The sequence below is a fragment of the Falco biarmicus genome, chromosome 7, assembly GCF_023638135.1.
Source record: "Falco biarmicus isolate bFalBia1 chromosome 7, bFalBia1.pri, whole genome shotgun sequence".
In the NCBI taxonomy this organism is placed as follows: domain Eukaryota; kingdom Metazoa; phylum Chordata; class Aves; order Falconiformes; family Falconidae; genus Falco; species Falco biarmicus.
The window spans coordinates 50,408,648-50,436,188 of record NC_079294.1 but is presented as its reverse complement, the minus strand read 5'-3'; the positions used below and the strand labels follow the sequence as shown (position 1 = coordinate 50,436,188).

The window sequence follows — 27,541 nt, the reverse complement described above, 5'->3', positions numbered from 1 at the left end:
ACTCACAATTTTTGCAAATGCATGAATTTCTTTTAGTCACTTCTACAATCTGATCTTGATAAATACAGGTAACTGATAGAAGAATCCTTGGGGTTTTCAGCTTACCAAATGTGTCTGAAACAAAATATTTTTAATAGACTCAGAAGCATGGACCTTTACTTATGTAACTTGTTTCTGAATGTGTTGAACTGTAGCTAATGCTACCTTACATGAGTTTTTGTCACTCAGTCAAAATAAATGAAAAAAAAAAAAAAAAAAGGCATGACTTTCAACAGCTTGATTCTCTTTATTTTCATAAATGTTACATCACTTGATATGCTGTATTTCCAAAAAGTTTCTAGTTTGGTACAGAGAGAATAGTTACAAAATATTTTCTCACTACAGTGTTTTTTTGCATTCTTTATTCATGCTCTTAAATTATCTGCAGTTACTGATCAGGGGAAAAAAGAAGTATGTCTAAGAAGAAGCAATTTTTAGCATACTTGCTAGAACTATTTTGTATCTACATGCCTTCCCTTGTCATAAACCACAAACTATAGCAGGATGTTTCTGTATACAACCTGTCCTATCAAAGTGTTTTGATCCTTTGCATAACCTGCAGGCTGGATCTTAGTGTGTGTTTTACTTGTACACAGTTTTAAACATCATTACTTTTGAATAGCTTGTTTTTTCTGACCGTTTTCTCATACACTGAAATAGGGAGATGCATGGGGTTTACATTATGGCTGTTTTATTACCATCATCTGTTATTTACCTGTTTGTTTTCCTCTTGTAATAAACCTGCCTGGTCCTTTCCTTCCACTGTTTGAGTCACTTTATACACCAGGTGGCAATGTCTACATTGTCCCAATTCAGTATATATGCTTCCTAAACCATTTCGTCCTCACGAGGGCATTCATTCAACTCAGTACGAACTTACCCCAGAACACCCTGTCATGGTCTAAAGAGACTTGGCACCAGACTCGTGGAAACAAATCTAGTAGCCCATAGCATTCAACCTGTCTTGACTTTCTAAATATTCGTGTAACTTTCAGTTCCTTTATCAACACCTTCTTAAACTATTCCTGTGAAGTTCAACGTACTACCCACATCTTGTCCAGTTACTGCAAAAAGTAGCTGTCAAGCATAGCTTATATTACTTTGAAATTAGCTGTCGTAAAGGTTAAAATTTCATGCACACCCCCCATTTTTAACAAAGCCTTCTCGGTCAAGCAAAGTTGAGGCCAAGAGACCCTTATTCTACTACACATAGAAGAGACATGAGGTACTGGGGTGGGGGTGCAGAGTTGGTTGGCAGAAGTTTTATTTGATTTCACAACATAGTATTTCATCTTTACATTTCATCTCCAGCCATCAAAGGTTGTAAAAACAATCCTGCTGTTCCTAGAATACATACCAGGATGAAAACCCATAGAAAAATACGATCGATTACCATGGCAACATATTTCCAGTCATCTTGAATCTGAAAAATAAATCGAATAGCAAGTAGGCATGTTTATTAGCTGAATAACTTGCATTGGCAATTAGTACCATTTTATATAGGAAGCACAGTTTGGGTTTTTTCTCATGTGTAGATGTCTTTCATACGTGCACAACTTCTATATCTGTTTTCATTGACAAATGAATTAATCTTGAAGAAGCTTTATTTAAATATGCTATTTGTGGCAAACCCAAAAGCTACTACTAAATAACAAAAGTTGTTCACCAAGACACTGAACTTCACAAGATACCACTCTGCTTCCATATGCCAAAAGAGACAGTGTTCTTAGCTTTATGTTTTATGTTCTTAGGTCAGATCAGGTTTGTCCAGAAAACTTTACTGAAACAGTCTGCTCCTACTGCTCTTTAGGCAGTATGTAAAAAGATGAACGAAAGTTAATTGGTATATAATTATTTGGTACATTTCTTGTGTAGTACTGAAATTTGATTGTTCTCATGCGTGGTATAAAATTCACCTCCTTGCCCTCCGTGTAGAGAGGGAACCAAGTTTCCAAAAAACAGATTTTTCTAACTTTTTCCTTTTTTACAGTGGGCATTATAACAATTGTGATGCTGAAGTAGTATATACATTATATATTAATAGTAACTACATTAGGTGATCATTTTAGTTACTCTTGAGATTACAATTTGAATTTTTACTTCATTTTTCTTTACAAAGGCCGATAAATAATGCATTTGTTGGTTTTGAAATTTTGTGCTTTTTAGCTTAGAAATTATTCATTAAGGCAGCCTTAAATCCAGAACAACCCTGTATTTTCTATACCAACTAATAATAAATAAAGTTCTGATTTCAGCATAAACAAAATAACTTCATTTTAACTTTAAGTGCCATACTGCAGAGGATTTAAGTTCAGTGACGATTGTGGTGGTGTGACTACTGCTCTTTTGAGGACCATGATAAAAAGAAAACTTTATTTTTTTTATTGCATTAAGATGCAGTTTGATGAAAGATGATGGTCCCAGTCTTGCAGCTGTTGTCTCATTTAGCTACAGCACTTTGCAGCAGCAGCAGAATAAGCAACATCATCACTGTGAAGGACATTTATTCTTATTTGTTATTGACGGTAAGTTGTGGAAGGGAGAGTGTAACTTTCTAAATGCCAGAGTCAGCACATTCCACTACTAGGATTATAACTTGGAAGATCCTTGTAGGATGGATGCTCCGGTATATTTTCCTAGTAATGGTTACCTTAACATGCTTCACTCAGTATATGTGTTGTCAATAAAGAGAATATTGTGCTATAGAGCTCCTCTCCAAAATTATCTACATTCAGAATTGCACATATTTGTGATACAGCTTGGGTAATTTACTTGTATAAAAATAATGGTCTGTGTTGTTTTTTTGGGTTTTTTTTTTCTTTTTGGGTGGGGCGTGGAGTGGGATGAAATTTCTTTTTCTAACAAAACAAACACACTAATGACAAATGGTGTCTGCAGTTTGAGTAATAGTAAAATATGTTCTTACCTCTTTGGCTTCATTCTGCATTTTCATATTTTCTGCAATGTATTTTACACTTTCAATAGCATCTCTCATTTCTGGTGACAGAACTGAAAATGAATACAGAGGATCTACAGACTCAGAGCTTGAACTTCTTGTGAGATTGCCACTGAAATCAGAGAACTTCACTCGTTGATAGTGACAACAGCTGCATGCCATATCTTGACATACAAAGCCATCTTTGCAGCATTTGGTTTCAGAACTGTTGAAGCAATTTAAGTTTGAAAACTCAGAAGTGAAAAATGGTTTTGGCTTCTGATTATTCTCCTCATCACTGGCAGGCCTTGTCATAAACATGATCCTGGGAAGCAAGTTCAAGAAAATGGTTCTCACCCACGCAGGCATTGTATGTGTCTTGGGTGTTCTGTAGTGCACGTTAAGTACAAATACTGTAATAACAATAGATAGAGTTACAAATATCATGGTGAAAAGGAGGTATTCCCCAATAAGTGGAATTACCAGGGAAGTAGAAGGTATGGTTTCTGTGATAACAAGAAGGAACACTGTTAAAGATAGAAGGACCGATATGCAGAGTGTCACCTTCTCACCACAGTCTGAAGGCAAATAGAAAACTAATACAGTCAGAAAAGAAATCAGTAGACATGGAATAATCATATTAATAGTGTAAAATAAAGGTAAACGCCTAATGTAAAGAGAATACGTGATGTCTGGATAAATTTCTTCGCAGCAGTTGTATTTAATGTCATGTTTATACCCAGGAGCTTTAATAATAGCCCATTCTCCACTCTCCCAGTAATCTTTCAGGTTCATTGTAGAGCCAATTAAAACTAAGTCAATTTTGGCTTTATCGTAAGACCAGGAACCAAACTTCATGGTGCAGTTCTGATAGTCAAATGGGAAGTAGGTTACATCTATTTTACATGAGCTTTTAAATATAGCCGGAGGTATCCAGGTCACGTCACCCGTGTATTTTAACAGGGCCTTTGTCTTGTCATCAACCTGGAAATCCCCAACTGCACTGTAAATCAAATAAAAATAACAAAAATTAGAATGCAACTACTACGGGTAGTTTTACACATTCAGATCTATACATCAACTTATCTGTTTTGGGAAAGTCAGCAATTGCATGTTGACATGGAGCTGAATTTCATGTGTGGGACTGAGTTAGCAGCTGTCATAAATTTGCATAGTTAAACTGAAATAAAAAGCTGTATAAATTTACCATCGGGAATTTGAAAGGAAATAGTCTCCCTTCTAATAGCGTGGCTCAGTGCAATCAACAGTCAAAACTGCAACAGGACACTGCAGATGGCAGTCCAACTGGACGATTATTGTAGGTCCCTTCCCACTGAACTATTTATTTTATTCTATTCTGTTCTAGATCCAGCCCATCAGAACCCAAGGGCCAATAAGAGGATACCTGCAGCACTGGTATTTCTACCTCTTCTGTGGACAGTGCAGGTAGTAACTATGGAAAGAGGGATTAGGGTTGGAGTGTATCTTTGCGTAAGGTGAGGTGTGTTTTAAGTCCTGGACCGCTATTGTGATCACACAGATCACATAAGATCCACGTGACAATTTAACTTGTTTCCGTAACAAAGTAAAACTAAAAAGTTACTATAAAGTTTTGAGGCCACCCTTAGAAAAGGAACGTCGTGGCTGTTGTTCCACAGACCTAAGTTTTGGTTCTGTGTAGGAAAGTTCATTTTCTCTGAGAGCTGCCTCCCTCCATAGATAAGGGATGCATTTAGTTACGGTTTGGCGCCTCACAGTCTCAGAAACTGACATCCAAAGTGAACTTTACCTGTGGCTTCTATATGTCAATGCTGTTATCGTAAAGATGTCAGATTGTTAGTTCAACTTAAAAAGTTAGAATTGGCAGGGTTTTTTCAGTTAATGGTCTGACTCCCAGACAAGAACTCTCCACTCTAAGTGAACTTCTTGCCACCTCCCTTGTAGACAGTGATAAAAATAATAGTAAAAGTGGGGGCTTGTGAAGGGGAAAAGCAAAGTTCACTTTGGCCTGCTCACTTGCCGCTCCAGGTTAGGAGCTGGCTCCTGCCCAGGGATGCTGGTGTAGCATGGAGGTGGGTGCAGCAACACGGCGATGTGGGACACAGGCGTGTTGAAAAGCAAGCTTTTCCACTTAACTCGGTGCACCTGAGGCTGATTTTTTTTTTTTTTCTACTTCATAACATCACTCCCTTTCTTCCCGAATTAAGAAGATAAACATGCAAGAGTCTTACTTGTTATATAAAACAATATCTGGTTTCCAGATCTGGCCAGATGGTACTCGGATGAATTCAGCACCGCCATAGTCTGCTGGATTCCACCGAAGCTTGTAATCATTCCAGATCTGATTATGGAAGAAATAAGTGTATATTAAGTTTGTGAAGAAATGGAAATTCAATGGACTAGACTCAAACCACATGCTGTCGTATCACTTCTAGTGTTGTTTTATTTTGGATACTACAGCGATTAGGTGTTTCTTTAGCAAACACATTATGTCTGGTGTGTATTCACATGGAGGTAGGGGTGGGCCTGTTGATCTAGGTATGACTGACACGTGCAATTCCATGTCCCAGCAACGTCCACTCAGGTGAAACAAGGTGAAAGAGAGTGTAGGCCTGTAGTAATGACTTTGGTCTGAGAATACCAGGTATCTGTGAGGTGGTGAAAACGAATTCATGGGAGGCTGTGGTGCCAGGTGTGAGTGTTGAGCAAAGGCGCTGGGTTAGGAAGGGTGCAGGTGTCGTTGCTCAGTAAGTAACAGGCTTCGCTCAGGGCTGCTCAAGCCCCAGTTTAACACTGTTGACTATAAAGCCGACAGCAGGAACTGAGCTGGTTATTAAGCTGACCACAAGGGTGAGTAGTTGCATTTTTAACCCATAAAGCCCCGTTTAAGTGAAGTCAGCGTTTGTCGTTTGTTCTCCCTTTCGCTGAACAGCACCGAGGGGTGCTGAGCGCGCTCTGAGGTGCCCCCCCCGCGCCGCCGGGAGCCCGCAGCGCACCAGGGCCCTTAGCAGCGGCGACGGGTAACGGGGGTGCCACGGCTGCTGCCCTTGCCCGACCCGCCTCAGTGCTCAGCACCCCAGCCCCGTGCAGGGCCGCGGGCGACGGTGCCCGTGCTGCGGGGGGGGGGGGGGGGGGGCGGCGGCGGTGCCCGCGCGGGGGCGGCTGCCGGGGCAGCCTGGCGGGCGTCGCCACTCAGCGCTGCGCGGCCGCCGCTGGGGGGCAGCAGCGCGCCGGGGAGGCCGTCGCCGCTACGCACCGGCTGGAGAGCGGCGGGGAGGGGACGCCGCTGCTGGGGTCCCGGGGGAGGGGGGGGCTCCCCTGCCCCCCGCCGAGGGCGCCCGGCCGGCCCGGTGCCCCCCGCCGTCTGCGGGCCCTCGGCGGGGGGCACCGCGCTCTCCCCGCCCTGGCGCGGCCCTTGAGGGTTGTGTATCCCCGCTCGCCCCGAGCGCCTCCCGCGCAGCGGAGGAGGTGAGCGGGTGTCTGTCGGTGAGGGGGTCTCGGCGAGCGGGTGCCGGTGAGGGGGCGGCTGTCGGTGAACGCTACTTACGTGCTTCAGCCACAAGTTGGTTTCCATTATCTGGTTGACTTCGTCCTGGAAAAGAGAGGGGGGGGGGGGGTGAGGGGCGCCGGCGCGCGGTCACGGGCGCCCCGCGGAGCCGGTACTCACCACCTTCACCAGCTGCGACATGGACACCTCGAACTGGATGATGACGGGGTCCGAGACGTTCTTGACGGGACGGACGAACTGGTTGTAGCTCTCGAAGAGGGCCGCGTACAGCCGGTGCTCGGCCTCGGAGCCGCCGCAGCCTGCGGAGAGCGGCGGGTGAGCGGGCGGGGGCAGGCGCCGTCCCGGGGCAGCGGCACCGCGCGGGGCTGGGCCGGGGGGGGGCAGTGAGCTGGGGCGGTGCGCTGGGCCGGGGGGGCAGGGGAGCAGTGAGCTGGGGCGGTGCGCTGGGCCGGGGGGGGCAGGGGAGCAGTGAGCTGGGGCGGTGCGCTGGGCCGGGGGGGGCAGTGAGCTGGGGCGGTGCGCTGGGCCGGGGGGGGGGCAGTGAGCTGGGGCGGTGCGCTGGGCCGGGGGGGGGCAGTGAGCTGGGGCGGTGCGCTGGGCCGGGGGGGGGGCAGTGAGCTGGGGCGGTGCGCTGGGCCGGGGGGGCAGGGGAGCAGTGAGCTGGGGCGGTGCGCTGGGCCGGGGGGGGGGCAGTGAGCTGGGGCGGTGCGCTGGGCCGGGGGGGGCAGTGAGCTGGGGCGGTGCGCTGGGCCGGGGGGGGGGCAGTGAGCTGGGGCGGTGCGCTGGGCCGGGGGGGGGGCAGTGAGCTGGGGCGGTGCGCTGGGCCGGGGGGGGCAGGGGGGGCGGTGTGCTGGCCACGCCGTGTCCCCGGGCTGTCAGCGGCTCAGCATCCCCGCGATGCCCGGGGAGCGCCCTGGCGCAGCAGGTAGCAGTGGCAGCAGCAGTAGCAGTGTGCCGTGCCCGGCGTTTGCTCAGGCTGGGAGAAGAAGGGCGATGCTGTGACAGAGCTTTTCGCACACACATCTCTGAAAATGGGCTCGGAAAAGAGTTTTGGGGAGTTCCTGGGAACTGGAGGTGGAAAACTGCTTTCCCACCGCGGGCCCGGTGCCCAGGCCTGCCGAAGCGGCAGGGGCGCGGAGCAGGGGAAGGGGAAGCAGAACCCGGCTGGCCAGGGTGCCTGTAGGCTGCTGGGTGTTTGCGATAGGATTCCCAGGATCTCTTTGCTATGTGTTTGCGATAGGATTCCCAGGAAATGAGAAATGTGCTTTCCAGCCTGAGTCACGATATTGTGATTATAGTGATGATAACAGCCTGCCTGTTAAAATACTTTAAATAGGATTAAAAAAATGATTAACTTATTATATTAAAAGATTTCTCAGCCCATTGAAAGGAACGTGCTAATTACCCATTTGTTATTCAAAGTGATTTTTTCTTCTAATACATTCCTGTTGCCAGTTTAGCCACTGAGAATTGATGTTTGAAGTGCCCTGTGGCCAACTGAAAAGCTGCAAACTGAAATTCTGAAACAAGGTCTTTCAGCTGTTGGGGTGAGGCGTGGGAGCCGTATTTCCCGCTGCCTTTCTGCTCTCGGAGCTAGCTAGGCAATAACCGTCCTGACAGCTGGGCTTTTTAAAAGCCTTTTAATTTTAGGGGACTCTCTTAAACTCTCTTCTGGACTCTGCATCCTCAAGCACTCCAACTGAAAGACAGAAAAAAAAGACCTGTTTTGTCACTTACGGATGATGACACTATGTGACTCTGGCAAAGGCACAGACCTGAAGTCTGTTGAACATACTCTACAGTTCCTTTGAAATAAATACAAACCTACAGACATTTGCCAGGACGTGCTTGGTTTTTTGCCAGACAGTTGTTGTCCAGCTGAGAGAGGTGGGAGGCAGAAGCATCTGCAGGTGACTGATCTGTAGTGTTTTACAAAGCAGGTGTTACTTTCTGATCTTTGTAAGAGCTCCCTAAGACAAAGGGTCCCCCTCCTGTGAAATTGCGTTCAGCCAAAAGTTGGTTGGTTTGGGGGGTTTTTGGTCACTTCCCCACCCCGCCCCATCCCCTTGTTTGCTTGGAGGGAAATCTTATTTTCAGGTTAGTGAAATCATTCAAGCCAACTTGCTAACTAAAAAATGAATACATTTCTTTTACACTTCTTAACTGCTAGCCTCGCCCTTATTATTTATTGATATCTTGTATCAGATCAAGATTTCCTGGAATAAATACTCCCAGATCTTTTAGGTAAATAATTTTAAAGCTAGATCTTAATGAATCTCTTATTATAGTCAAACCCAAATTGCAAGCCTTTTTATATGTCACCAGCACTCTAATTGATACAGTAGCATCCACTTTATCCAGAGAAGTGCATTAATTTTTTTTTATTATTTAAGTGTTTTGGTGTTTTGCACACCTGCAGAGAGAAGGTACACTGTTTGCAGGACTTTAAATAAGTTAAATAAGCTGTTTAATATTGTCACTTCTTGTGGTCTTTTCTACAATATGTAAAACCACACCTTTACATGTAAGGGGCTTTCTCAATTTTGAAATGGCTTTGGGTTTCCTGTTTGGCACATTGAATCAGGACTAGTTACCTACTTTACAAGGAGAAATTAAAAAAAAACAAAACAAAACCCCAAAAAAACCAAACCAACAACGAGCTATGTAACAAAAAGAGCTGTACTAGGATTCTGTATGATTTTTCCATTAGTTTGGAGTGAGCTTCAGCACTTCTGAAAAATAATTTGTGCCAAAGCCATTACCTTTTCGACCCCCCCACCCCCCTTCACCAACAAAGAATAAACAAATGAAGGATCACTCACCTTGACAGAGAAAGCAAACAGCAGCAGTTAGAAAGAGAGTGTGCGTGCTCTCCATGGCGTTACGAGTTACTGCCTGTCCGCAGAGGCTGCTGGAGATGAGCTTGGCTGCCAGGATTGTACGAGGATGGGAAGTACAGAAGCTCCACTCCTCCGACGTGCGAAATGCCTGGGAGCAGAGGACCCTGAGCACCGTTCTGCGCAGTGAGCGCCCATCAGGTTTGCTGTGCTGCCCCCTTCCCAGCTACCCAGGCTGTCAGAGCACTGCAAAGAGCAGATAAATTGCAGAGAAAACAGATGTTGTTGTAGGCAAAGAGCAATCTTCTGGCAAGGATTATAGGCAGGAGTCCTTACACTGGTGCATAAGCGAACCCGGTAATCTGACAACACTGGAGATTTTTCTAGTCAACTGCTATTCAGGATCCTTCTCTAACAGACGCTCATGCCAACCTACTAGCAGAAGTTTAATTAATAAAAATCTTATAATTGAATTATGCTGAAATGGATATTGGCATTAGGGATGCCTGATTTAGCAGTGAACTGAGATCATGGGACCTGAATTTCCAATTATGCTGTTAATGTTGAGGTTTTTATTCCTGCCTGTGTCTCATCTTGCAAGCACGTGTGCTAGGTGCTTGACTGTATAAAAAGGATGTGCTATTCCCAGGAGTAATCAAAGGCACGTGCAACTGTTGACAGGATCTAAGCCCAGAGTGATACACGTGGCAGCTGCAACCTGGCAAGAGCCAGGGGGTTGTGTTGGAGATCGAACTTGACCAAACTGTTGAGAATAACTGTCTTTGGACTGGTCCTACTTCCATGGACTGGGAAGGTGAAATTTGGGAAGGGGGTTAAGAGCATAGGATCCCAGGCTGATCCCGCAAAACCTTATTGTTCAGGGGCAAGGAGGTGGGAGAGAACAGGGAGTTGTGTTTGGAGTTCAGTTGTGAAACCATGATTTGCAAAGTGGCTCGTTCCCCAGGTGCCCGTCAGCTTCCTTGTGAACTTCTGTGGCCCTTTGTGCCGCCTGCTTGAACGCCCGGGTGCTGCAGGGCTCACCATGTGGTGGTGGTTGCACACATCTGGGCAGTCTGTGCGGAGGGGGGAGGAGGAGGAAGGACAAAAACGTGGGATTCCCCCCTTGGCTTTAGAAATGACGAGAGAGAAGCCCTGTGGGACAGGAAGCTGCACCTGAGAGGTGCCTCGCTCCCTGCTAGGGAGTGATAAGCCGTGACCCCACTTGGCACGGTAATAAGAGGCAGCACTGGGAGAAAAAACCCCAGGCTGGGTTCAGCTCAGCTGCTCTGGGCGAAGAGCTTGTTTATCCTGTTTGCTCTGCCTCTCAGACCATCACTCACTCCATCCCCAGACACATGCTCTTATGATAATTTCGGTAATTCTGTTAGCTTGGAGGAAATGGGCTTTACTGTCCATTTGATTTTATTTATTTTTTCCAGAGAACTCAGCCGCTTGGTCTTTTAGTTTTTAACCCTTTGTGGATACTTTTTTTTTTTTGCCTTTCCAGGCCATTGAGACTAGACGTTTTCCCTTTCTTGCTGTCTTGGTTTCCACGTATAAGCAGCATTATAAATGAGATTTTTGTTTGTTTCTTTTTAGTCCCAACTAGAAATGAGCTAAAGCTTCAAAGACCAGCTCATAACCCATGATCCCCAAAAGTCCATGCTGAAGCCTGAATAATTTAGAAACATCTAATCTACAGAGGCTGCAAAGAGCCGCTGCATCAAGAGGTACAGGTATTTTAGCTTAATTTGCCTAGTTACTGAAATTTTACTAACAACACATGCTAGAGCTCCTGGTGAAATCAGCTCAGGTTTGTGGTAGGATTATTTTTATGGCTAGGGAGAGTGATATGATAAGAACACGTCACCATGACTGCATTGCAGAACGACATAGAAGAAGATTTTGTATGGATGGGGGAAACTGATCTACCCAAGGAGATCTGCAGTAACAAACTACATAGCCTTTGCTTTTTAACATGCCAATTTTAGGGGTGTTTTTCTTTTGTTAAGATTTGTTAAGATCAGATCTTAGTCAACTCAGGTGATGATGAGGAGACTATTTTCCCACCTTTGTCTGCGGTATTGATGCGCCCTCTCTAAAAAGTCAACACTGCTGGTCTTCGTGGTTTGCTGTGCAGAAACCCAGCAGGAACAGTCCCAGATAAACTCACCTGGACACGGGCGGTGCACACGTGTGGTGGCGGCACTTGTACATGTTCTGACAGGAGACGGGACTGGTCAGGGTTTAAGAGTTTTGTAATAGAGGGAACGGGGAGGGAGCCAGCAGAGGCTTTCCCTCGCTAGTAGGGAAGCAAAGCACGCTGCCGTTGAAAAACAGCTTTAGTGAAAAATGCATTTTGAATGACCGCTTTTCTTCTTTTTTTAATGAAAAGCATTACTGTAAAAACCCTGACAAGTGGAAATGTTGAAGTGTATTTTGTTTGATGAACTGTGACCGTATCATATTCGTATCAGCCTGCAAGATGACATTTTTAGTGTTTCCTTTTCTCCAGAAATCTATTTTCGAAATTTTGCCAAAAAATCCAAGCGGAAAACCCTACAGATCTTTGACGAGTTAAACTGGGAACAGTTCTATGTATTACGTAGGTGGAGCTGCTGAGGGTTAGGCGAAAATAGCATTTCCCATTTTGAAAGCACAGTTCTAGGAGGTCAGATTTTTCAAAATTTTAGGACTTGGTGTGAAATTTTCCATTCTGAACTCTTCCATGGATTTAATTATTTCTGGAAACTTTTTTAAAAAAACGCAGCAGTGGTTTCCAAGAACACAGCTAGGCAGGAGTATATTGTTTCACTTGTGATTAAGAAAGGAATGAGGTGGCCACAGCCATGGGAAGCCCCGAGCCCACCCTGGTGGTGAGGGGCTCCAGCTCCGCGGGCTCTCCCTGGGGCCGGCGGGTGCCTTCGGGAAGCTCCTGGGTCTGTCAAGGCCGAGGGCTCCGGCCGCCCGTGCTCGGTGGCCGCTGCTGCCGGAGCTGCCGACCCTCTGGGAGCCGCGGTCCGTGCCGGGGGTTCGGCGGAGGCTGCAGCGCCGGGCGGTGCGGCTTCAGCCCGGGCAGCGGGGGCGCTGGGGCCCGTTTCAGCTGCACCCGGGGGGGGTGAGGAGGGGGCGGGGGGGCGGTTGGCAGGAGGGTGAGCGCAGGACAGAGCCGAGAGCGCTGCTGGTGCTGGGTGACGGGAGCGGGGTGGGGGGGGGCCCTGCCCCGCGCGGGGTCGGCAGCAGGCGGGGGGGCTGCGGGGGGCCGCGGCTGCCGGGTGGCCTTGGCTGGGTGCCCCCGCCTCCCCCCGCCCCCGGGGGTGCGCCCCATCCCCCCACGCCCCCGAGGATGAGCCCCTCTCCCCCCTCACCACGCCCCCGGGGCAGAGCCCCTACCCCCCCTGCCCCCGGTGAATATGATACGGTCACAGTTCATCAAACAAAATACACTTCAACATTTCCACTTGTCAGGGTTTTCACAGTAATGCTTTTCATTAAAAAAAGAAGAAAAGCGGTCATTCAAAATGCATTTTTCACTAAAGCTGTTTTTCAACGGCAGCGTGCTTTGCTTCCCTACTAGCGAGGGAAAGCCTCTGCTGGCTCCCTCCCCGTTCCCTCTATTACAAAACTCTTAAACCCTGACCAGTCCCGTCTCCTGTCAGAACATGTACAAGTGCCGCCACCACACATGTGCACCGCCCGTGTCCGGGTGAGTTTATCTGGGACTGTTCCTGCTGGGTTTCTGCGCAGCAAACCACGAAGACCAGCAGTGTTGACTTTTTAGAGAGGGCGCATCAATACCTCAGACAAAGGTGGGAAAATAGTCTCCTCATCATCACCTGAGTTGACTAAGATCTGATCTTAACACAGCTCCCAGGGGGCTACCTGTGCCCCGTCCCCTCTCACAGCTGTTGTTTCGTTGCCCACAGAGAAATAGCTCTGCTCTCTAGGTCTGAGGAAGAGCAGATGGCATTTGAGGTGGGGAAAGCAGGTTTGACCCTTTTAAACTTTGTGCCACCCACCAGTCACCATAGGAAATGTCCAGAACGGTTGATGTTTGGAGAGATGACCAGAGCATTGCTGCCCGCTGGGAGAGGAGCTGCTGTGGTCATGGGCACACCTGCATTAATAGGCCTGTCCTACAGTCATCCCTCACCTTCTCGCCTGTCCTCAGTGATGGACACCGTTACAGTGCGTAGAGGAAGGGGAACGGAGGGGAGGATAACTGTTAAAACCATTCTTTCTTCTGGCGTGTGACTTAAAGGAGATACTGCTGCTGCTCACATAGCCTCACCCGCTCCACTTCGGATGCTTTTTTGTTGTATCTGCCGCAGGCGCCAGCACCAGGCCGTGCTGCAGTACTCAGGACCCCGCAGAGCCCTTTGGGTGCTCAGGGTGGGTGTGTGGCAGCAGTGCTGGGGAGCTCAGCGCCTGGGCACGGGGGCAGTGAGCACAGGAGTCGGCAAAGGTCCTGGAGTTGTTCTGCACGATTGGAAAGGGGCTGGTGTAGCTGTTTCGGCATGTCTAAATCTACGTAGTCGTCTGTAGCTGCCTGGGAGTGGTGATGTAGGTAGTGTAGCTCAGGTTTGATGAGGGCAGGTAGAGCCAGAGCTGTCTTTGCCTGTGGCTTGTTGGAGGACACAGGTTTAGGTGTTAGCTCGTCCTCCCCTGGGACAGAGGAGCCTCAAATCCCCTTCACTAGCAGCACTGGATTTACACAGTGTGATCGCTCGTCATCAGTTGTACCTATCGACAGTGGTAAAACTGTTCTGTGTCCTGACAGCACCCCGAGGAAAAGCTGAGATTGGTTTAGCTGGAAAAACGCCAGGAACACAGCCCGCTTCTCCTTCTGCAGGTTACAAGGTACCTGGAGCACAGCGTGGTGGGGCCGTCCTGTGACAGGAGTCTGGGGCCTGGAACTTTCTTTTGCCAAAGGCTGTTAAGACTACGTGTGTTATGCGCTTGCCTAGCTGGTTTGCTGAGGATTATACTTAAATCCACATTAAAATCTCCCCAGCAAAACATGCAGGTCTTTGCTCTTGGGTGTCTTCTCATTCCAGCTGCCTTCCACAGTTGCCTTCCCTAGATGCTTTCCTGTGCTCTTAGCCTTAGATTCACGAACACCTACATGAGCCCAACTACATGAGCCGTCAAAGTTGCAGGAACATTTCAGGACTAAGCCTATATAAAGGAAAATTTTACATTTTATTTATATCTCATCACTGAACAGAGTATATACATGTTTGTTTATAATATTTTAATTTGGCCTCTGCTGATCAAGCAGCTTATCAGACATGGCAAGGTGAGAAACCCGTTAGTGGTTACTTCAGCACTATGTCTCAGTTTCTCAGTTCAGTTTTAAATATCATACTCAAACAGCAAAACAGTGATTCCACCTGTAAAGTTCTTTATAAATCTGACACAAATAGTTTTGATGCATTTGAAGGAAGTAAATGTCAGAACAATACCTTCTTTGTAATAGGGAGATTGCAGTATTCTAAGGAAAGAAAATGTCCTTTCTGAGCCAATGTATGTAAAATACTTTTTAAAATAAAAATCCGTGTGTGCCAGGATGGCATACTGTATGGTAAAAACCTTTCTCTGAACTGTTCAGACCTCAAATAATTGAAGAAAAAAAGGGCCAAGATATCACCAGAAGTCCTGAACTCAGAGAAAAAATAATAGTTTTCTGTTTGATCTGGATTTTTTTCCCCCTATCACAATAAGTCAAGTTCTACTTTCCATTCCCCTACTCTAAATCTGATGTAAGAGCAACTCGGTTGGCATCTCTGTTGGGTTTAGCAGAGGGGAACTTAGAGCAGAATGAGACGCAACATCTATGTAGGTATTGACAATTTTAAATGACAACTAAGGGTTCACGGCAGCAGTGTGGTTTTGGAAAAGTGGCTGCAGAAATAAACCAACAGTCCCCAGGACACAAACCAGGACGAATATCCAGAGAAACAGCCTGTCCACTACCATGGCAACATACTTCCAATCTTCAATGACCTGGAAGAAAAAGCCAATTAAAGATATTAGCAATTTGTCTTGTTCTTCTGCTCTTCCTCTTGCTAATGCTGAACTTTTGTTTATGGAAATGAAAGGAAACAAATCTCAAGGTTCAGGGGATAAACTGACATTAGACTTGGGAAGGGATTTTTCTCCTACAACCATTCTGGGCATGGAGAAAAATACTGCAAATATTTTTCAGCCATCTTTGATGCATCAGGTACTGAGCTTGGCTACCTGGCAGAAGCCAGTCCAGCAGGATGCACAGTATAATCCAATTAAGGATTTTTTTCTTTAATTTTAGTTTGCAGATGCTGTTAATTTCAGTGGGCAGAAATAGGTGGTGTTCACTGCTGTTAAACAAGGTTAGCTTCAGAGTTCTTTTCTTATCAGCAGTCATCTTAATCAAGGGTTTTAATGCATATTAATACTGTTGCTTTTATTAAAGTTCATTTTTGCCTTGCACGTGTTGTCTGTGAAAGTCGTGGCCTGAGATTCTGTTCTCAGACTGAAGTGACTATCCGGCTGTTATTGTAAAGGGGAACTATATCAAACTTTGTTTGCATCTCAGGAATGATTATTTTTTGCTTTCTCATTGATTCTAGTTCCACACAGGACATCCTTACCTCAATGACTTTACTATGCTTGTCAGTTACCTCATGTCTTATATTAGAACAGTACGTATTTTTCCTTCAGTGCACACTTTTTAATTTCCACTGCTGATAATGGGAATTGTGTGCTTCTGAAGTCAGACTATAGGAAATGCACATGAACAGTTCTTATCAGACCATGATAATGAAGGAAGAGAGCAGAGATTAAAATTAGGAATCTAGAAAGTGATATGTAACATCAGAGGGCTCTGAGTGAAAAGCATTCAGTTAATTTTTAATGTATAAAATACTTTTGAAAATTGTACTTAATATCAAGTGGAAGCTTTGTAGCTCCTTTAGTGTACAACACATTCTTGCAAGAATTTCTGACTTATTAGAAATTCTTTTTCTGCTCTATGAAGTCTGCTTCTGTTCAGGCAGTCTCAATGTTTAATATCTCATGTCTAATGTTAATAGCTGATCTTCTTTATTTATATTGACAGTAATTTCAGTTAGTATAAAACATAAACTACTCAGCAGCATGCTCCTCGAGGGACATCTGCAAGATCAGAAATCAGACGTTATTTAATCTGTTCGGCTGAAGGAGGGAGAGCACAAAAGAAATAGAAAACCTGGAGCCTGACTGGGATCTGGGTCAGAAAGAGGACACTGGTAGGTATGAGGATGATTTTTCCTAACCATCTTAACAAAACTCTGAACCATCTGAGTTTTTCTGAGCATTATTCACAGTTTATTTATATCAGCCTTAGTATGCTAGCTGTGAGCAGGGCAAGAGAAAAGGGCAGCAGCAGCACTGCTTGAATGTGACCTGGATAAAGTACTTCCCATAGCCAGTAATGAGGCTGATTTAACTAAAATGAAAAAGTGTCAGCTCTGCTGGCATTAGGATTTCGATCCTACCCATTGTGTTTGCCATGTATGGATGGATATATAGCCTGGAGAGGGTGTTTGCAAAGGCATTTTACCAGTTTTCCTAAATCCTCCTTCTATGCCCTGTTAGGTAAATGAACGCTTGAGGTACAAGTAGGTTGTCCGTGTTAGCACGGCCTCGCCATGGGTTGAGTCACACACAGTGGAGAAAAATATTCTTTTTCTGACCTGGAACTGAGAATTATTGCCCCCCCCCCCCCCCCCCCCCCCCCGCCCCACTAAATACTACTTGAATGTGACAACACAGGTTTTTCAAGGGTATTTTATGATTTAGTGGGCAATCAGCATTCTCCCTTTGCAGAAATAGGCACGTTACTTTCCAGGAGAATATCGGTGTTTATTAAATTTCTATTCATTAAGTTCTTTTAACGGCAAAAATTACTTCCTCTTATAAGCTGTAGCCAGAACCTCTCTAAAAACTTCAGAGAGCTGGGAAGTTCAAACAGGCTTTCTGAAGAACAGCGTGAAGAGCAGAGGAGGATTGGGAGATGAAGTTTGGAAAGACTGGGATGATTTCTCATTTTTACTTACACTCTGGTCGTTGTCATCACTTTTCATGTGCTCTGCTATAAAACTGACTCCATCAATTGCTTCTTGGACTTCAGGAGAAAATTTTGTGCCTGTTCTTAACCTAAAATCTCGATGACTGCTGACATTGTCAAGAGTCTCAGTGATTTTCGTATCATATTTTTTGGCAGAGGCTGTATTCAAAAAATAGGTAGAGTTCTTGTAGAAGTCGGCTGGCTCCATACAAGGATGCTCTGCTTTTGTCTTTTTGCAGTTGCATGGCTTTTGCCGTGGAGAATTATTTTCTGGACGCTTCATGAACAGGTAGGCTGGGAGTCTTTCAAGGAAAACCAGCTTGACCCAAGGAGGCATAGTGTGAGTACTTGGAGATCTGTGGTGGACATTGAGTACACAGACGCTGGTAACTATTGAGAAGGTCACCAGTACCATCGTAAACATGAGATACTTCCCAATCAGTGGAACATCTAGAGATGTTGGAGGGACAATTTTGGAGATCAGCAGCAAGAACACAGTCAAGGCAAGCAATACAGATATGCATAAGGTCATTTTTTCACCACAGTCTGAAGGTAAGTAGAACACCAGGATGGCCAAGGATGTAATTAGCACACAGGGAATGATAAGATTGATAGTATAAAAAAGAGGTTTCCTCTTAATAATGAAGTCGTATGTCACATCAACATAATTGGGGTCCAAAGGATTTACAGTCCTTCTTCCTGGGAGTGCCACAATGTCCCACTCTCCACTTGGCGTAAAGTCATCCATGCTTGCCATGGAAGTTTTAAGCACCATATCAATTTCTGTATGATCATATGTCCAAGACCGGAACTTTAACGTGCAGTTTTGTTGATCAAATGGGAAATGCTTAACTTCAATCTTGCAGGCACTCTTGTAAATGGCTGGTGGCAACCAGCGAATGCTTCCGTTATTCTTTACAATTGCATTTGTGTATAGCGAAACTTCGTATGTGCCATCCGCACTAGTGAAACGGGGGGAAAGAGAAAGGAGAGAAGATAATAAAGCACTAAGAGGAAAAACATGGCTTAAAACAGAAGAGCTTTGACATTCTTGGTCTTGTGGGCCTCAGTTGTTTCTAGGATCAAAGTTTAGTAGTATTTTGATTTTGAAATCTGTGTTGCGGGGAGTTTATAGCTTGATAGGGAGATTAATGTATGCATTGCTCCCAATCAGAGAATTGATATTTGGTCCAACACTTAAAAGAAAATTTTAAAATTAGTATTAAATAATAAACATGCATATCTGTTTCATCCAAAGAACTCAAAGCATTTTGTAAATGTTTGTTAAAGTAATTAAGGCTTACTACATCTCTGAAGGCTGAGGAAAAATGAGATCATCCCACATGAAAAGGGAGGTGTCTTTGATCTGGACCACAGCCACTGCTAAGAGCACACAGCGACACTCCTAAATGACTTGGATGAGGAAATAAGGATGAGCACTGTTAGTTATAAATGCAGGGATAGTGTAGGCAGAGGAAATGTAATTATATGGTTTATATTCTATTGTGTCAGTCCAGTTAATATTTACTTATTGCAAAACCAGAACAGACAAGCCACAATGTTCTTAGTGCCCACAAATGATCTTGGCTTTCTGTCTCCTCTAGCTGCCAAACTTCCACCAGGAGAGTCTTTGGTGTGGTGATGGGCCCTGTCATTCAGGGGGAAGATCATCATCCGTCAGTTGTCACTGTCTTCTGTCCATTGTTTCTGGGTGAACAACTTAGGGCTGTTTAACCTATAGAAAAGTGGTCTATTGCTGATAAATACTGAATTTAGTGTTTCTAAGTGTGTTCACTGCATCTTCTCAGGTGTGCTGTGCAACACCTTATAAACTTGGCCAGTCAGACTACCAAAGGGAGGTGTGACAGCCGGAAGGAACAACTACTAGTGACTGTCGTGCTTGACAGATAAGGATACTCAAAGGTTTGTTCCTATGTTGATCAGTCACTTCTGTTAAAGACTGGGTTAGCCACTTTGTTAGACTGCAGAGAGTCTGGATTAGGTACATCCCACATGCCTCCTTTTGATGAACAAGTCTGTATGTAAAGGAATGCACATAACCTAAAGACAGTATGTTATCTGCAGAAATGTAAGACCAAACGCACTGCAAGTGTAAATGAGTGAAGTTCAGCCGACTGTGGTTAGGTGGGACCCTGTTACCTGCGTAGAAATGTGCTCCTTAAGCGTTACTAAAAATCTAAGGAATCACTTGTTTGTTGACGAGACATCATGGGAAACAGAGCTGTTTCAGTGCTAGGGTTGGTATTATTTTTTTTTGTAAGTAGGGAAGTGCTACACGTACCCAAGGCTTGGCGCATGTGTAGCTGTTCTCCCCAGCAGCTGCACTTGGCTCTGGAAGGGGCTCCTGGTGCCAGCACTGGTGCCTGGCGCGGCGCTCGGCCCCTCATAGCTAATTCACGGAGGCAGTGCAGCAAGCAGCTGTGGAACCAAGCGGCTGCAGCGTACAAGGGCCATTCGTTCATTGCCAACAAAATTGCTATTTTTTAGTGAAGAAATTGTATATCCTTTCTCGCGTTTCTGTACTTCCCTGAGTTAGGTATACCATTATGCCATACAATGTATATCTGGACTCTATGCCGCACAATGTATGTAGACTCCCGGGCTGAGAATATGTAGGTTCTTCAGCTGGCTGCCCCTGGCTCAGCGGTGGGGCAGAAGCTGGGCTGCTGGTGCTCCGTGCCCTCTGCAGTCCTGTGTGCCCGCTACATATGGACAAAGCTTCTGGGTGTGAGGATGCTCTTTGTGTTTTCCTTAGCACCTTCTGGAACTGACTGATGCCTATGAAACAGTGCTCCAGCAGCAGAAAGTTACAGGGGGTTGTCCTTTATCTACAATTTTGATTTGAAGCTTTGGACTAATGTAAAAATCCAATATGGTGGGGCAAAAAGCTTGCTCCCCTACATGTAAGAAGCCTTTTAAAACTGTTTCTTTCCATTCTAACAATCCATGAGATGGTATCATTTGGGAAGTAAGGACAGAAAGAAGCTGAGGGCAGGGGCAAAATTTACCAGGACAAGATTTGACCAGAGAGAGTACATCCTAATCCACTGGCTGAATTATTTTGTGACTAATGCAGTAGTTTTAAGTATTTCTCAAATCTGATTTCCAGTAGTAGGATTCCAGGGACTTAACTCAGTTATATATAAACTTCCTAGGTTTCCCATCTGTATATGTTCATAAAGCATCACGTGTTCATGAATTCATTGGTTTTCAAAGTATCATGAAACTATATTTAAATTTGGATTATTTTTTTTTCTCAAAGACTTGATGCCATCCACTTCAAAGCTTTGACAGACACTTAAAGCAAAATAAAGTTGGCAGTTACTTGTTTGAAAGAACGATTATGAATTTTGGTCTAGCACCAAGCTTTTATGTTTCTCAGTACTGTAACGCAACAGGGTCAAATGTTGACAGATTTATTACATATTCTTAAATTGGTTTTTTAATGCTTTATGAAAATAGAACATGATTTGTTTTTGTAAATAAGTATTAATCCATGGAGTTCCGATACATGTGAACTTTGTAACAGATTTATGCCCTGGGGTCTGTGGTGGAAGGGAGGTGGGGGGAGGTAGGACACAAAAAGGTAGCTCAGAACCTAAGGTGTCTGATAGAATTCCAAACGTCTTGTCATCTTGCAAACATGGCCAGTGTAGGGCTATGCTTGTACTTACAGTTCATGCTTTTCATACAGTCTAATTTGATATAGATCTGTGTTTTAGTTGTGAGCCTTGTCATGGATCCTCTGGTGGTGTAACGGCTCACGCTGCAGACATGGTCCAGGTCTGCTGGAATTTCGTTAACCAAAGCCCTGCTTTACTACAGTTATCACGGAGGCCAGTTCCCCAGCCAGATACAATAGCTAAAAGTTGTAAAATTCAGGTTTAGAATTTTATCAGACCTACTTCATTGGTTCTGATACTTGTTTCTTGATACAAGGTTAAAATTTTGTTGACCGTCTGCTTAAACTACAGAAGTTTTACTTACTTATTGTAAAGTACAATGTCTGGCAACCAGATGTGTTTTGCAGGTATCCTCAGCATATTTATGCCTTCATAGTCAGAGGGCTTCCAAGCCAAACGATAATCAGTCCACTCCTACGAGAAGAATTGGACAGTAGTGATGGAAGTGTCCAGACCAGCAGTGACAGAACAGTCACCGCGCTGGATGAAGGCTGTCACGGTGGTGGGTTGCAAGGCATGCATGGGTTTGGTTACCTGGTTCAGCCAGACGTTTGTAGTCATGAACTGCTCCCGTTCGTTCTGCAGGGAAAAAGAGAGAAAAGTTGTCCTCTAAAATGTTTCACTTCATTGCAGTAGTAAAATTTATTCAGTGGGCTTTGGAGAGTATTTCCAACTGCACAGCATGATTTCCTCTAGTTTGTTTTGGGACAAACTAGTTGATTTACCGGCTGGTAAGATGGCCAGTCTGTGCACATGGTGATGAACAATAACACCACAAGTGCAGGGCCGCAAGCGGTATTGTTGTGACAGGAGTGAGTGTGGCTATTTGGGAGCGATGACCATCACCCTGCTGAGCTGGTATTCCCCTCCCCGCCCTGTGGATTTGATTTGAAACAGAAGACACATCTGAGCACCAGGAAGGGCCAGATGAAGTTGTGTGCGGTTTGTGTAAGGCTGCGGTGGCTGGCAGCTGGCAGGCTCTGCCTCACGGAGCTGCTGTGCTGGGCAGCGGTGCAGGGGTCTCTGCAGCAGAGCATGGGGCAGGGGCTCCACTGGAGGCAACAAGGTAGGAGCTCAGAGTCAGGAGGAATTCTGCAGGAAACCAAATTAATTCTCTGATCCTGAAGGTGTTTGAGATTGTTTGAGCCTGTGGGATGCCTGGTTTTGCTTTCTGCTGGCAGAGTGAGGACACGGAGGGATGGAGACTGAGCTGTGCCGTTCTCTATCCTTGCCTGTTCATCTACTCTGTGGAGGTTGTTGATTGCCGGGGCCTGTCAGAGCAAAACCACCTCACTTTTTATGCCCAGAATCTGCAGCCCAGGAGGACGTTGTGCTGGTAGTAGCGGTGCGTTGTGTGAGGAGGCATGTCTGTGTCCAGGTGGAATGGTCCTGGAGAGAGGGAGCCCACCGCTTGTCCCAGAGACATCTGCCATATGTGACAGTATAACCTGTATCCATCAATCCATCAGCCTGCACACGTATGGAGGCTCATCTCTTTGTTGTTCCCTTCCGTTACATCAGTCTCTCTCACTTTTCCTCTTGAGTTCCAGAGCACAAGTTACATAGGTCTCCTCAAGTCTGCAGCAGTCAGTCGCAGCCACCCACGCTCTGGCTGGGGGGCAGTTACCTGTAACTCCTCTTTCATCCAGGGAGAGAGCAGCAGACTTGAAAGCCCTGATTCAGGAAATTATTCCCAGTAAGAAGCTGGGTCTTGTTCCCACTGCAGTGAACGCTAAACCTCCCTTGGCACTGAGGTGTGTGTTTGTACCTTGGAAGGACTGTTACACGTGTGCTAACCTTGTGAGTGGGAATGGCTGTCAGACCCACTGGAGTTAATTTTTATTGAAGATGAGGAGTTGTTTACATGAGGATTGTTTTAACCACATTAAACTATTCCAGCTGGAACTAATGTGTCCTTTTCTTTACAATATTTTTGTAGTCTTTGCTGATGTGCCTGATATGCTGTGAAATTTTGAGCTGGCTTTGTTGCTTGTTTTCAGGCCATTCAGCCACGTTTCTTTGATGCAAACAGCAGGAGATGTTTAGCACTGTGTGCATGTCAAGGGTAGATCCTGACCTGGTGTAACTTACTGTAGCTGTGCTGGAATCAGTGGAACGATTTTAATTTTTTTGAGCAACGCAATTTTATTGGATGAAGATCTGGCTGCTGTCCTCTATTGCTTAGGCATAGATTGATCTCCCTGTTGTAGCTGCATTCTGAAGTATAAAACCAGTAAATTGCATGTATGTGCCCTGCCTACTAAGCAGTATTATGTAAACTACAAAATAGCAGGGATATAGTAATACCAATATGACTTAGAATGCTGTGTGGGTAGTAATGAATTAAAAGGCGCAGCCTGATTTGAACTTACCACACTGATGAGCTGTGCCAGGGAAACCTGCAGTTCTATAGATACCAACTGGGATGAGTTGACAGCTGGTCGAATTAACTTATTGTACCTGTCAGGACTCAGTAGGTGGTTCATTAGCTTTTCTTCAGCATCTGCTGCAGTGCTTCCTGTAAAACATCACGTAACAGGATTATGGAAGGGAGACCAAGTCACATGATGGAGGGATCACAGAATTTCTGTGCATCAGATTATTTTAATGAAATAATGAGGGGTTTTGACTTTCTAAAGACTGTAGGCTTGTGTGAACAGAAGGGTATGGTGCTTGCACCAATATCTGTTCTGCTGAAGATGACTGGCTTTCACAGAGCATAGATCAAAGCAGATCAGTCAGAACCCCTTGGGTTTTTTCACAGTAAAATATGAAGCTCAGATTATTAGATACTTTTGAGAGTACGTTCTGAAACAGAAACTGGGAGCAAAGCACCCTCTTAATAACAGAGGGAGAATGTTTCAACGGTCCAAATGCAGGGAGCCTGGCTGGGACTTCTCGCTTTAGTGTCATAGGAGAGTGGTTGCAGGCACAAGTACAAACTGAAAGACTGATCTGTGCAGGGAAAACCCAGGGCTGAGCTGCAGGAGTCACAGGGGCTCTTTAATGATTGGGAGCTCTTTGGTAGCTGATGATGTTTCTGGTTTAGAATTATTTTATTTAAAAACCTGGTGCAGTATATAAGCCTTATTGCATGTGGAAACAAAACCCAATTTATGAACTAGCACAAATACGGCAAATGTTAGATAGCCAAAGCTGGAGCTCAGTGACTGCAAAGTATAGTATCAGCAGGATGCTATCGAACAAGCCTGAACATCCTCCATGGAGCAGAACGGCTTACGGCACAGCCCCAAAGGTGACTGCATCTGTTCCCATGTTCTTGCATGGCCATTGTAAAGCCATTCTCATGGGCTTTTCAAACCACTGTTGGCCGCATAATAATAATGATGCCTGAGGTCCTGGTAACATCCTGCTAACAGAATTGACCTGGAGAGATTCTGCTGTATGTCAAATAATTCTGTGTTGTGTTATACAGCTGAAAGTGATGGACACAGGTGTTAACGAAAACAGATTGTAACCCAATCGATAGAATGGTTCTTCCATAGGAAAGGGCACTTTACCCTAGATATTGCAGAAATGAGGACAGTGTCCCTACAGCATACTTGCTTCATTATTCCCGAGAGCAGTTCCACACAGTAAAACCCACTGGCCATGCAATTTGTGGTACATTAATTTCTTCTGTTTTTTTTTAATGTTACAGTGTATCCGTGAGATCCAGAGAAAGGCATATGGAGTATTTGCTAAACAGGGAGTAAGAAGCAGAAACCACAGAATATTTGCAGAAAGATAATTTTGAGTTTGTAATAATCCTGTTCTCTTAAATCTGGTTTTAGCAATCGTATTTGTCTGGTCTGCAACCCCAGATGTATGGTGGGCCCTGCGTGCCTGCCGAGAGCAGCTCGGATGTCGAGGGACCGACTCTGTCAATAAACTTTATGCAGGTGAATGACAAACCACGACTTAATTATCAAAAATTATTTTTAAATAATTGCTCCCTTTAAGAAATTATTATCTGTTCTTAGGGAAGGGGTTCCTGTAATGAATAATTCTTTATAAAATCGCCACCCCTTTATAAAATTCCAACCTTTAAGTAACTTAATAATGAGAAATAAAGACGGAAGGGGCTGCTCCCTCCTCCCCCAGGTGCCTGTCTCGAGCACCAGTAGATGTCAGCAGTGCATTGCCTTAGAGGCTGCTAAACCCGCTACCTCTGTCAATAAGGCACAAAACTGAGTGATTCTTGTAAAATGTTTGTAATCTATTTTCCGTTACAAATCTATATATTAACCAGGTGGCACCTAATGAGAACAAAATTGCCAGGCATTCAAGTTCATCCTTACGTGCATTTGATGATGTCAGCAGCCATGCATTTGAAACGCCTTTCTCCTCTCCAAGTTGGAAGAAACAGAAGTGCACAGTTCCCCTTGTAAACTGTTTTTTTTTTCCAAATAGCACTAACCACCAGGAATGTTGCAGAGCATAGACCGATGCTTCTAGACAAATTATTTTAACAAGAATGATGAAGCAGTCCAAATTTGGGGGTGGAGTATTTTTGTGTACTGAAAGCAGTAATAGAGAAAACACATTGGGGTGGATCCTGAGCCAGAGAAATTGTTTTAGCTTCACTGAACATGCTACACATCTGCTCCACGACAAGGAGAGCAAATTGCCACATGACTTGCCATGCACATTCTGCAATAAGTTTGCTTTCTCTGCAGGAGTATAACCATTAAAAAAAAAATAAAATTGTATCCAGATGCTTCCAGTTTCACAGCGGGAGAAACAAAACCACAAACTTCGTTTGCTCCCCTGTGCAGACTTTCCCTTTTACATGGTCTTATTTAAATACATGAAATGAAATAACTAGTCATCCTGTGTTATGTTGTTTGTTTTCAGTGTAATGACAAATAGGTTGGAGTGATTTCCACAGAACAGAATAAGGAGCAATGTTGACAAATATAGGCAAGCACGCTGTTACTGCTGTCTGCATTGCAAAATTTGACATAAGGCATGTTTCCTCTGTTTCCCTGACTTCAGTTATTTTAATGAATAATAGCATTTGTTGTAGAAATAATATATTGTAGCATATGTTGTCATTTTTATTCTTTGCTCTCTCACAAATAACTTACGTGGACAGTGGTGACATACAAATTCCCATCTGTAGTTAGTAAAAAGCAAGTGAGAAGCAGCAATAAGACAATCCCATTATCTTCTCTGAAATTACTTCATGATGTTGTTACTTCTTAGCATACTCTTGAGTAAAAAAATTTATGTAACCTCTTAGAGCAATGCATGATAATTTGGAGCACTTATTGTTCCAATGGAAGTAGTGGTGAATTTACAGTATTTTAAAGACAGTTTTAATTTCTACACTGTAATTAATGCAAATAAAAAGGAAACACTAATGGGTTTAAGAGTGTGTAATCTAGGAATCTAAAGTAGGCCCTTACTCTTCGTTTGTTACAAAGCAGATGTTTTCTAAAGTTGCCTTTCAGTGATGGAAGAAACAGAACAGCTGTGGGGTGAGTAGGTAATTGTGGGAAAGACGTGATTTTTGTCTCGGTTCAATTTCAGCCAGTTCCACTCTGAACACTTCTGTGGAGTCTCCCTGTGGGAAGAAGCTCCCACGGTAAATACACTATTCTGTGCTGCTGCCGGGCTGTGCGTGTTGGTATAAAACACATGCAAGAAATTGTGGTGGACGAAAGAAAATGTTCTTAATGTACCTTTCTGCTTTTTTAGCATATAATTACATATTTCAATTTAATTAAAACTATTCACATACTAATCAAACAAAATAAATAAACTTGATCCAATAATTATAGAGGGATGAGATCTGTCTTATTTATGATTCACATCATGGTTCATTTTTTTGTTGTTGTTTTTTCACTCTCAGCACAATACCTGCATTTCCCATCACAGATGATCCTGGGAGCATCTAAAGGGGTATTATTTAGTGATTATCATTGTCATCTCCTACTGTTCTGCCATTTTACGTCCAACTTACTGTCTGCCCATATCCATCCTAGTGGATTTGCTGATACCAAACGAGCCAGAAACAACACTGAAATTATCAATTTCATGCATCCTCTGAAAGTCTGCAGCCTGCTGAGGCGATGGTTACAAATCACCCGAGAGCTTCTATCACAGTCCTGCCTCCTAGCCCCAAAAGCTATTGCTGTCCTGCAAGCTGTATCTGAAAGAAAAGATCACTTACCGTTCAGATAGAAGGAGCCCACTACAAAGAGAAAGAGGGTGTACGTATTCCTCATGGCAGTAACGGGGAGAGGAGGATTACTGCTCTTCCGTTAATGCAGCTGGCACTAGGCTCTGTTGTCAGGGGTGCACAAGGAAGAGATGGAAATGCAAACCTGAATCTTGGAGGCATTACATGCCTGGAAAGAGACAGACAGTAGGACCTGGCAGAAGCATTCTGCAAAGTGGAGTTTTCGTGAGCGTAGTGGTCCC

The 27,541-nt window shown here is 44.7% G+C and overlaps 2 protein-coding genes and 1 long non-coding RNA gene across 4 annotated transcripts; 1 reads left to right on the top strand and 2 right to left on the bottom strand.

Moving 5' to 3' along the window:
• Window positions 1-23: 23 nt before the first annotated feature.
• Window positions 24-9,845, bottom strand: CHRNA3 (cholinergic receptor nicotinic alpha 3 subunit). Of its 2 annotated transcripts, XM_056347325.1 has the most exons (6): window positions 9,305-9,845; window positions 6,642-6,781; window positions 6,522-6,566; window positions 5,206-5,315; window positions 2,966-3,977; window positions 24-1,462 (listed from the first exon to the last, which is right to left on the bottom strand). In XM_056347325.1, the coding sequence occupies exons 1-6, from the start codon at window positions 9,357-9,359 to the stop codon at window positions 1,334-1,336; spliced, it is 1,491 nt and encodes a 496-aa protein (XP_056203300.1). In that variant the 5' UTR covers window positions 9,360-9,845; the 3' UTR covers window positions 24-1,333. The 2 variants fall into 2 exon arrangements, with proteins under 2 accessions (XP_056203300.1, XP_056203301.1); XM_056347326.1 differs by lacking the exon at window positions 6,522-6,566.
• LOC130152974 (uncharacterized) lies at window positions 9,413-17,727 on the top strand. Its single transcript, XR_008823166.1, has 4 exons — window positions 9,413-9,520; window positions 10,919-11,049; window positions 16,419-16,587; window positions 17,648-17,727. It is a non-coding gene; the product is annotated as an uncharacterized LOC130152974 (long non-coding RNA).
• CHRNB4 (cholinergic receptor nicotinic beta 4 subunit) lies at window positions 12,849-27,541 on the bottom strand. Its single transcript, XM_056347327.1, has 6 exons — window positions 27,291-27,541; window positions 23,485-23,630; window positions 21,647-21,691; window positions 21,417-21,526; window positions 17,398-18,370; window positions 12,849-15,325 (listed from the first exon to the last, which is right to left on the bottom strand). The coding sequence occupies exons 1-6, from the start codon at window positions 27,343-27,345 to the stop codon at window positions 15,185-15,187; spliced, it is 1,470 nt and encodes a 489-aa protein (XP_056203302.1). The 5' UTR covers window positions 27,346-27,541; the 3' UTR covers window positions 12,849-15,184.